Source organism: Ranitomeya variabilis, chromosome 8 (assembly GCF_051348905.1).
Source record: "Ranitomeya variabilis isolate aRanVar5 chromosome 8, aRanVar5.hap1, whole genome shotgun sequence".
Classification (NCBI taxonomy): domain Eukaryota; kingdom Metazoa; phylum Chordata; class Amphibia; order Anura; family Dendrobatidae; genus Ranitomeya; species Ranitomeya variabilis.
The window spans coordinates 150,032,439-150,044,451 of record NC_135239.1 but is presented as its reverse complement, the minus strand read 5'-3'; the positions used below and the strand labels follow the sequence as shown (position 1 = coordinate 150,044,451).

Sequence of the window (12,013 nt, the reverse complement as noted above, 5' to 3'; positions counted from 1 at the left end):
TAGGACATTATCACTTTCTAATGGCAAAATGTGGACACTATTTTCTAGGGCACTTGCACAGTGCATTAATATTTTCTAGGGGGTAATTTTACCATGTAGAGGACATAAAGGAGACATTATTACCTTGTAAGGGCCACACTGGTGGGCATTATTATGTTTGGCAGTAAGAAGAGCACTGTTATTGTACCACACAGCAGGTGCAGTAATAGGGACACATATGGCAGCAGCGGCTCCGCATTGGGGTATCAGCAGGATGGTCAGATTGGGCAGGTTGGGACTAGATGGAGCTGGGGCTGGAAATGTGAGAATTCTAATGTGTCTTTGTAATCTCTGCAAACGATTCGTAGCTGAAAGAATTTGTCATGTCATTCTGGGACAGATGGAAAAGACGCAAAAAAGGAACTGTTCCATCAGAAAGAAAATCAGTTGTAAGTCACTATCTATATACTGTATGTACTATAATCTCCTATATCATCTACAGCACTGGTATCTACCACTATACAGTCATCATATGGCAGTAATATCAGTGTTGTTTTTTATGGCAACTTATTTTCAGTCAAACCATGGTCATCACAAAGCCCTGATCTCAATCCTATTGAAAATTTATGGGCAAAGCTGAAAAGGCCGGTGCGAGCAAGGCGACCTACAAACCTGAATCACTTACACCAGTTTTGTCAGGAGGAATTGGCCCAAATTCTGACCAGCTATTGTGAGAAGCTTGTGGAAGGATATCCCAAACTTTGACCCAAGTCATTCAGTTTAAGGGCAATGGTGTTATGACCCCAATGGCGAGGGTCTCAGAGGAACGTGGAAGTCTGCAGAATACAAAAATCCAGCTCATAGGGCAGTGGTAACTGGGTTGACCATATATCTACTCCTAACGCCAACACTAGAAGTAGCCGGGGATCATTCCTACATTGATTCTAGATGACACGCGCCAGCCGGAGAATCTAGCTACCCCTAGTAGAGGAAAACAAAGACCTTTCTTGCCTCCAGAGAAGGGGACCCCAAAGCTGGATAGAAGCCCCCCACAAATAATGACGGTGAGGTAAGAGGAAATGACAAACACAGAAATGAACCAGGTTTAGCACAGAGAGGCCCGCTTACTGATAGCAGAATAAAGAAAGGTAACTTATATGGTCAACAAAAACCCTATCAAAATCCACACTGGAAATTCAAGAACCCCCGAACCGTCTAACGGTCCGGGGGGAGAACACCAGCCCCCCTAGAGCTTCCAGCAAAGGTCAGGATATAGATTTGGAACAAGCTGGACAAAAATACAAAACCAAAACAAATAGCAAAAAGCAAAAGGCAGACTTAGCTGATATAACTGGAACCAGGATCAGTAGACAAGAGCACAGCAGACTAGCTCTGATAACTACGTTGCCAGGCATTGAACTGAAGGTCCAGGGAGCTTAAATAGCAACACCCCTAACTAATGACCCAGGTGCGGATAAAAGGAATGACAGAAAAACCAGAGTCAAAAAACTAGTAACCACTAGAGGGAGCAAAAAGCAAATTCACAACAGTACCCCCCCCTTAGTGAGGGGTCACCGAACCCTCACCACGACCACCAGGGCGATCAGGATGAGCGGCATGAAAGGCACGAACTAAATCGGCCGCATGAACATCAGAGGCGACCACCCAGGAATTATCCTCCTGACCATAGCCCTTCCACTTGACCAGGTACTGAAGCCTCCGCCTGGAGAGGCGAGAATCCAAGATCTTCTCCACCACGTACTCCAACTCGCCCTCAACCAACACCGGAGCAGGAGGCTCAGCAGAAGGAACTACAGGCACAATGTACCGCCGCAACAAGGACCTATGAAATACATTGTGAATAGCAAACGACACAGGAAGATCCAGACGAAAAGATACAGGATTAAGGATTTCCAATATCTTGTAAGGCCCAATAAAACGAGGTTTAAATTTGGGAGAGGAGACCTTCATAGGAACAAAGCGGGAAGAAAGCCATACCAAATCCCCAACGCGTAGTCGGGGACCCACACCGCGGCGGCGGTTGGCAAAGCGCTGAGCCTTCTCCTGTGACAACTTCAAGTTGTCCACCACATGATTCCAGATCTGCTGCAACCTATCCACCACAGAATCCACCCCAGGACAGTCAGAAGGCTCCACATGACCCGAAGAAAAGCGAGGATGGAAACCAGAGTTGCAGAAAAAAGGCGAAACCAAGGTGGCGGAACTAGCCCGATTATTAAGGGCAAACTCAGCCAACGGCAAGAAAGTAACCCAATCGTCCTGATCAGCAGAGACAAAACACCTCAAATAAGCCTCCAAAGTCTGATTGGTTCGCTCCGTCTGTCCATTAGTCTGAGGATGGAAAGCAGACGAAAACGACAAATCAATGCCCATCCTACTACAAAAGGATCGCCAGAACCTGGAAACGAACTGGGATCCTCTGTCTGACACAATATTCTCAGGGATGCCGTGCAAACGAACCACGTTCTGGAAAAACACAGGAACCAGATCGGAAGAGGAAGGCAGCTTAGGCAAAGGAACCAAATGGACCATCTTGGAGAAGCGATCACATATCACCCAGATAACGGACATGCCCTGAGATAGCGGAAGATCAGAAATGAAATCCATGGAGATATGTGTCCAAGGTCTCTTCGGGACAGGCAAGGGCAAGAGCAAACCGCTGGCACGAGAACAGCAAGGCTTAGCTCGAGCACAAGTCCCACAGGACTGCACAAATGACCGCACATCCCTTGACAAGGAAGGCCACCAAAAGGACCTGGCCACCAGATCTCTGGTGCCAAAAATTCCCGGGTGACCTGCCAACACCGAGGAATGAACCTCGGAAATGACTCTGCTGGTCCACTTATCCGGGACAAACAGTCTGTCAGGTGGACAAGACTCAGGCCTATCAGCCTGAAATCTCTGCAACACACGTCGCAGATCCGGAGAAATAGCTGACAAGATAACTCCATCTTTAAGAATACCAACAGGATCAGCGACTCCAGGAGCATCAGGCACAAAGCTCCTAGAAAGAGCATCGGCCTTCACATTCTTTGAACCTGGTAAATACGAGACAACAAAATCAAAGCGGGAGAAAAACAATGACCAGCGGGCCTGTCTAGGATTAAGGCGTTTAGCAGACTCGAGATACATCAGATTTTTGTGATCAGTCAAGACCACCACACGATGCTTAGCACCCTCGAGCCAATGACGCCACTCCTCAAATGCCCATTTCATGGCCAACAACTCCCGATTGCCCACATCATAATTTCGCTCGGCAGGCGAAAACTTCCTAGAGAAAAAGGCACAAGGTTTCATAACAGAGCAACCAGGGCCTCTCTGCGACAAAACGGCCCCGGCCCCAATCTCCGAAGCATCCACCTCAACCTGAAAGGGAAGTGAGACGTCAGGCTGGCACAAAACAGGCGCCGAAGTAAACCGGCGTTTCAACTCCTGGAAAGCCTCCACGGCAGCAGGAGCCCAGTTAGCTACATCGGAGCCCTTCTTGGTCATATCCGTCAAAGGTTTCACAATGCTAGAAAAATTAGCGATAAAACGACGGTAGAAGTTAGCGAAGCCCAAGAACTTCTGAAGACTCTTAACTGACGAGGGCTGAGTCCAATCAAGAATAGCTCGGACCTTGACTGGGTCCATCTCCACAGCAGAAGGGGAAAAAATGAACCCCAAAAAGGGAACCTTCTGTACACCAAAGAGACACTTTGAGCCCTTGACAAACAAAGAATTTTCACGCAAAATTTTAAAGACCAACCTGACCTGCTCCACATGCGAATCCCAATTATCAGAAAAAACCAAAATATCATCCAGATAAACAATCAAAAATTTATCCAGATACTTCCGGAAAATGTCATGCATAAAGGACTGAAAAACTGAAGGCGCATTGGAGAGCCCAAAAGGCATCACCAAGTACTCAAAATGACCTTCGGGCGTATTGAATGCGGTTTTCCATTCATCACCTTGCTTAATGCGCACAAGGTTGTACGCACCACGAAGGTCTATCTTGGTGAACCACGTGGCACCCTTAATCCGGGCAAACAAGTCAGACAACAGCGGTAAAGGATACTGAAATTTGACAGTGATCTTATTTAAAAGCCGATAATCAATACAAGGTCTCAAAGATCCGTCCTTTTTTGCCACAAAAAAGAATCCCGCACCAAGAGGGGAAGAAGACGGACGAATATGTCCTTTCTCCAAAGACTCCTTGATATATGAACGCATAGCGGTATGTTCAGGTACCGACAGATTAAACAGTCTTCCCTTAGGAAATTTACTGCCTGGGATCAAATCTATAGCACAGTCACAGTCCCTATGAGGAGGCAGTGCACTGGACTCAGACTCACTGAAGACATCCTGATAATCAGACAAATACTCCGGAACTTCCGAAGGCGTAGAAGAAGCAATAGACACAGGCAGGGAATCCCCATGAATACCACGACAGCCCCAACTTGAGACTGACATAGCCTTCCAGTCCAGGACTGGATTATGGGTCTGTAACCATGGCAGCCCTAAAACAACCAAATCATGCATTTTATGTAAAACCAGGAAACGTATCACCTCGCGGTGTTCAGGAGTCATGCACATGGTAACCTGTGTCCAATACTGCGGTTTATTTGCTGCCAATGGTGTAGCATCAATACCCCTAAGAGGAATAGGATTTTCTAATGGTTCAAGAGTAAAACCACAGCTCTTAGCAAATGAGAGATCCATGAGACTCAGGGCAGCACCTGAATCTACAAACGCCATGACAGGATAAGATGACAGTGAGCAAATCAAAGTTACAGACAGAATAAATTTAGGTTGCAAATTACCAACGGTGACAGGACTAACAACCTTAGCTATACGTTTAGAGCATGCTGAGATAACATGTGTAGAATCACCACAGTAGTAGCACAAGCCATTCCGGCGTCTATGAATTTTCCGCTCATTTCTAGTCAGGATTCTATCACATTGCATTAAATCAGGTGTCTGTTCAGACAACACCATGAGGGAATTTGCGGTTTTTCTATCACATTGCACCGAATTAGGTGTCTGTTCAGACAACACCATGAGGGAATTTGCGGTTTTGCGCTCCCGCAACCGCCGGTCAATTTGAATAGCCAGTGCCATAGTATCATTCAGACCTGTGGGAATGGGAAAACCCACCATAACATTCTTAATGGCTTCAGAAAGGCCATTTCTAAAATTAGCGGCCAGTGCACACTCGTTCCAATGTGTCAGCACGGACCATTTCCGAAATTTTTGGCAATACACTTCAGCCTCGTCCTGCCCCTGAGACATAGCCAGCAAGGCCTTTTCTGCCTGAATCTCAAGATTGGGTTCCTCATAAAGTAAACCGAGCACCAGAAAAAACGCATCAAGATCAGCCAATGCCGGATCTCCTGGCGCCAGCGAAAAAGCCCAATCCTGAGGGTCGCCCCGTAAGAACGAAATAACAATTTTTACTTGCTGAGCAGAATCTCCAGATGAACAGGGTCTCAGGGACAAAAACAATTTACAATTATTCACGAAATTCCTAAACTTAAACCTGTCTCCGGAAAACAGTTCAGGAATCGGTATTTTAGGTTCTGACCTAGGATTTCTGATAACATAGTCTTGTATGCCCTGCACACGAGTAGCCAGCTGGTCCACACTTGTAATCAAGGTCTGGACATTCATGTCTGCAGCAAGCATAGCCACTCTGAGGTAAAGGGGAAAAAGAAAAAAAAAAAAACTCTGAATCTTCTTTCTTATAATCCCTCTTCTGCAATGCATTAAACATTTAATACGGGCCTGGCAAACTGTTATGACCCCAATGGCGAGGGTCTCAGAGGAACGTGGAAGTCTGCAGAATACAAAAATCCAGCTCATAGGGCAGTGGTAACTGGGTTGACCATATATCTACTCCTAACGCCAACACTAGAAGTAGCCGGGGATCATTCCTACGTTGATTCTAGATGACACGCGCCAGCCGGAGAATCTAGCTACCCCTAGTAGAGGAAAACAAAGACCTTTCTTGCCTCCAGAGAAGGGGACCCCAAAGCTGGATAGAAGCCCCCCACAAATAATGACGGTGAGGTAAGAGGAAATGACAAACACAGAAATGAACCAGGTTTAGCACAGAGAGGCCCGCTTACTGATAGCAGAATAAAGAAAGGTAACTTATATGGTCAACAAAAACCCTATCAAAATCCACACTGGAAATTCAAGAACCCCCGAACCGTCTAACGGTCCGGGGGGAGAACACCAGCCCCCCTAGAGCTTCCAGCAAAGGTCAGGATATAGATTTGGAACAAGCTGGACAAAAATACAAAACCAAAACAAATAGCAAAAAGCAAAAGGCAGACTTAGCTGATATAACTGGAACCAGGATCAGTAGACAAGAGCACAGCAGACTAGCTCTGATAACTACGTTGCCAGGCATTGAACTGAAGGTCCAGGGAGCTTAAATAGCAACACCCCTAACTAACGACCCAGGTGCGGATAAAAGGAATGACAGAAAAATCAGAGTCAAAAAACTAGTAACCACTAGAGGGAGCAAAAAGCAAATTCACAACACAATGGTACCAAATACTAATGCCTTAACATTCTCTCATTATTCTGGCATTTGGCAAATATTAATAATTATGGTAATAGTAGACAGTCTATGTGGCAGAAGTGGATCAGATCCTTTTAATATTACACAGAGTCATGTTATTATGAAAGGAGGAGGACTGTTCTGTTATTTTGATAGTTTGCAGATAAAGGTGCCCTGAAGTGTTTTACCCTCTCGTTGCTGATCGTAATAGATGCATCACTGATTGCCTTGTATAAAGCAGAGATTATTTGACTTACTAACTATGATGACATTGTGAATATTTCAAGCATGTGATTGTACAACATTTTTGTCTAAAGGGGTTTGTCCATGACTTTGATATTCATAGCCTATTCTGAGGATAGGTCATCAGTAACAGACCAGAGGGAGTCTGACAACCCCCTAGACCTGTTGATGGTGGTACCTGCAGCCTGCAGTACCCTAGAACAGCCACTATGCAGTGTGGAGAGTTGTGGTGATGCGGCCCCACAAACTGGGCATATCCTGTCACCATAGGAGCTGCTAACGGCTGATGAGTGGGAGCATCAGACCCCACCAATCGATGTTGATGACCTATCATAAAAACAGGCCATCAATTTCAAAGTCCTGGTAAATGTCTTAAACTTAAATATTTTTTGTACTCTGCCATATCTTGTTGAGTTACAATAACCATATGTTTACTTGCAGTCCTTTGGGATAACCCTAGAGAATAAAGGGGGATGAAACAATAAACAGGTTATACATTCCAATTTTTAAAAAAGAAATGGCTGATATTGCTTAAACTGTTTTTAATCACCTTACTGATCCCCCTCCAATTCTCCTCCAGTGCTGCCATTTGCATCACTTTTCTGGACATACAAGCATGTGACTGCGGTACTATTGCTGCCAGTGTATAGTAGCCGAGGTCACAAGCCTGTCTGGCCAAAAGAGGGAGCATGGACACTAGTGAGAGACCTGGCCAAAGATGAAAAAAAATGAAAGTAAGGTGAGTGTAATCAGAAATGTAAGTAAAAAACTCGGCACTCAAAATGTATTGTATTGGAAAAGGTTCCAATGTATTTTGCATACATTGATCAATTAAACATTTTTCGTCTGGGTATAGACCTTCATCAGAAACTGTATGCTGCTTGTTTAGGGAACCACGTGTCCTAGAACAGAGAAAGTTACCAGTGCCGTGGGTCTGATAAACAGACCGGGTAAATGTAGTCCGGTGTAGCGGTTAGGGTTAATATGATAACCCGTTGTATATTCTGTTTTCCGCTTGATGAATAAATCATGTGTCCTGGCGCAGGGAATATGGCGAGCTGCGTCACCATATTCCCCGCTCCAGTTTCTGATAAAGGTCTATACCCAGACCGAAAACGTTTAATTGATTACTGTATGCAAAATAAATTGGAACCTTTTTTTTTCAACACGATACATTTTGAGTGCCGAGTTTTTTACTTACGGTATATTGATTTTGGGATGGATACCCTACTTGAGCACCTATTCCAATGACTTTGAGTGCCGTATACAATCCATTGCTGTAAACAGAAATGTAACACTAATCATGTGAACAATCCTTTCTCCAACATTACTCTTCCAAAATGTGTCTCCCCTTCCAAATCTGTCTCAGTTGGACGTAATCAGAATTTGTTTTCATCGTCTGAATTTCAATTTATGTGCCATATTTTGATTAAAACATGATTTTTTTTCACTAAATACTTACGGTAATTGTAATGGTCATGGCATACCAGTTGCATCTAACTGAAAAAGTGATTGTATACATGGTAGCGAACAAATGATGTGACTCTCAATCCATTTACTAATATCATATTACAATGCTGCCCCCCAAACCACTGCCATGTATTTATTGTTTCCTTTGAAGCACTTTTAGTGGCTCACTGATTTCTGCATATGGCTAAAATGAATTTTATATCTTCGATGAATATCTGCTAATTAGTAGGTGACTAGTTGTGGGGGCTTTTCCTGTTATTACTCCCCTGTTGGCGTGAGTCTCTGCTTCTGTGGCAATATGCAGTAAAGCCGGGTGTGTGCTCCCCGTTTTCACAGGTGCAGGGAGGCAGTAGTGATGCTGGAAGCGGCAGTAACGGCTAGATGAGACCTGCGTTACCGCTCCACCATGGGCATACGTAGTGCACTGATGAAGCCAGAGTATGTACATCCTGCTTACTTATTCGCAAACACCTGGCAGTGACACCGCTCGTACAAATCATGTCATTCACGCCTACAGGGGTGTCATAATATGATTAGTGGAATGATTGGTTAGGGAAAAGCTTCACCCCCATGGCTCATCACTCACTGTATATTGCGAACCTAGTTATGAAATAGATTTCAGCCTTCAGCAGAAATCAATGAGCCACTAAAAGGGGATTATAAGGAAGGGTATAAAGGGATCAATAAATATATGGCGACAATATGGAGGACCTGAGGAAACTGAGAGGTTGCCTTTAAAATTACAATTAGAGGTGAGCAAATCAATTCAATGTGAATCAAATTTGTATTTAAGTATTAGGATTCACCAATCCTGGCCAATTTGAACAATTTGCACTTCAATTGGGGTGGATAGCCTAAAATACCCGTCATTTTACACACTGAAAAAAGAGTCATCACACCACATGGTATAGCACAGCCAATCAGGAGGGACTATCCTAGCCTATAAACAAGCCAAAGCAAGGAATTCAGCAACCATTTATTGCTGAATCTGTATAGTGAGAAGCAGCTTAGCAACAAAGAAAGACATAAATTACTAAATAAATATTACAGCTAGTGGGTGACTGGACAACAATGAAGAACAGTTACTTGCCATCTACCTATAGCCATGTATGTTGATGTCACTTTGATAAGTTGGAAACAGTCCTAGGAGACCTCAGAATGTTACACATGTCTTTTCAGGGCAATTGAAGCACTTGCTATTCGATGTGGGCTGATTCGCTACATATCAAAATTCTGAGAAAATTTGAAGCTGGAGATTTGTACTTTGAAAACATTTGCTCATCTCTCATTATAAACTTTTATGTCAGTGCTCCTTAAATTATATTTTTTTACAATTCACTGTTAGAAATTTGAATGACGCTGCAAATTTCATTGAATATATAAAACACGATTTAACTAGTTCATGGTCCAATCTGGTTTGCAATAATAACCAAGAGAAATAATGTACTTTACCTTATCAGCCATTATCATTGATGATCCACCATGAATGCCTAGGATGGGAGTGAGGGTCTGAGCAGAAATAAAGTCCAAAATTTGAGCAATAGCTTCCTGGTCAGTGTCATCACCAAATACAACCCCTTGCACCTTCTTGTCTGACATGAGGTCACAGATTCGCGTGATGATACTCTTAGGATCTGATTCATTCATAGTAACCAAAGCAACCCTTGGTGTCACTGATAAATTGTGGAAGTCATCTTTTTCGTGAACGTCTTTGATGGCTACCTCGTCTGAGGTGCCTACCAAGATTACGGCTATGTCCATACTGGGGTGTTTCTGGGCAAAGCAGCCCACATAGAAAAGAATCAGGAGGCTGATTTTTAAGAAGTAGCAGGCTTCTGTAGGCCTCATCTTCAACTCTTACTCTCCCTGAAAGACAAGAAAAATATAATTGGCAGATTAGTATGATTCTCAGTTATACACATAATCTGTGATAATATTAATAATATATTTTTGCGTAAGCCACAAAGTGCACATTAATACAAGAGATACAACAACATGCTCAGTATTCCACAACAAATATAAAGTAGCATACACCCTAAACACTGTGTAATCGCCGACTGCTATACTGTAAGATTTACAGATAAAGCTTATCTTGTATTCTAATAGTGGCCTCCCATAACCTCAGAATAATGAGGATTTAGAAACTGATGTAATCAAGTAGACAAACCTTCAGTACCTAGACATGATGATGGCCGTTATCGCTTGATACATGCTTAGAAGTTCATGAATTATAATAGAAATGATTGGATTGACCTAATAATGAATTTTTATAATCAACAACATGAAATAATCAAGAGATTCACCTGCACCCTATAAGGAACAGCTGAAATCAGGGCACAATGAGGGATATTTACTGCGTATTATTATTAGTGCTCTCCATTGTCCCAGCACGGCCATAAGCGCAGCAGGGAAGTCTGAGAAAGGACGAGTCACCATCAGGCAGGCATTCTGGACATCTGCAGATACTAACATTTAGGAATCAGTATTACATCCAAGCATAATAGGCTTTTTACATCTCCATCTTTTAACATGTAGTTCTAAGGTCCAAAATCTGATAAAATTGTATAATATATACAGGTTCTTCTCACAAAATTAGAATATCATCAAAAAGTTAATTTATTTCAGTTCTTCAATACAAAAAGAGAAACTCATATATTCTATAGAATCATTACAAACAGAGTGATGTATTTCACGTGTCTATTTATGTTAATGTTGATGATTATGGCTTACAGCCAATGAAAGCCCAAAAGTCATTTTCTCAGTAAATGAGAACAATAAACAAAAACACTTGCAAAGGCTTCCTAAGAGTTTATAGAGGTCTCTTAGTGTGTTTCAGTAGGCTCCACAATCATGGGGAAGACTACTGACTTTACAGATGTCCAGAAGGCAGTCATTGACACACTCCACAAGGAGGGTAAGCCACAAAAGGTCATTGCTACAGAAGCTGACTGTTTACAGAGTGCTGTATCCAAGCATATTAATAGTAAGCTGAGTGGAAGGAAAAAGTGTGGTAGAAAAAGGTGCACAAGCAACAGTGATAACAGCTGCCTTGAAAGAATTGTTAGGAAAAGGCCATTCAAAAATTTGAGGGAGATTCACAAAGAGTGGACTGCTGCTGGAATCATTGCTTCAAGAGCCACCACACGCACATACAGATGTATCCAGAACATGGGCTACAAGTGTCACATTCCTTGTTTCAAGCCACTCATGATTAATAGACAACACCATAAGCATTTTATCTGGTCGAAGGAGAAAAAGGACTGGTAACATAGGTAATATAGTTATTAAGGTTGAAGGAAGACTTTAAGTCCATCTAGTTCAACCCATAGCCTAACCTAACATGCCCTAACATGTTGATCCAGAGGAAGGCAAAAAAAACCATGAGGCAAAGAGTAAAGGTACCTTCACACGAAACGACGCTGCAGCGATAGCGACAACGATGCCGATCGCTGCAGCGTCGCTGTTTGATCGCTGGAGAGCTGTCACACAGACCGCTCTCCAGCGACCAACGATGCCGAGGTCCCCGGGTAACCAGGGTAAACATCGGGTTACTAAGCGCAGGGCCGCGCTTAGTAACCCGATGTTTACCCTGGTTACCAGCGTAAAATGTAAAAAAAAAAAACAGCACATACTTACATTTGCGTCCCCCGGCGTCCGCTTCTTGCACTGACTGACTGACTGAGCGCCGGCAGTAGCAGGGCACTTTCACTTTCACTTTGCGGCGCTCAGTCAGTGTGGGAAGCAGACGGC

At 43.4% G+C, this 12,013-nt stretch overlaps 1 protein-coding gene across 1 annotated transcript in view; it reads right to left on the bottom strand.

Annotated features, from left to right (window-relative positions):
* GRIN2B (glutamate ionotropic receptor NMDA type subunit 2B) overlaps positions 1-12,013 on the bottom strand; it is an 820,631-nt gene that overhangs the window by 622,020 nt on the left and 186,598 nt on the right. The window contains exon 3 of the mRNA XM_077276818.1: positions 9,716-10,129. Within this exon, the coding sequence (XP_077132933.1) occupies positions 9,716-10,111 (396 nt within the window). The 5' untranslated portion in view covers positions 10,112-10,129. The remainder of the gene's footprint in view (positions 1-9,715; positions 10,130-12,013) is intronic.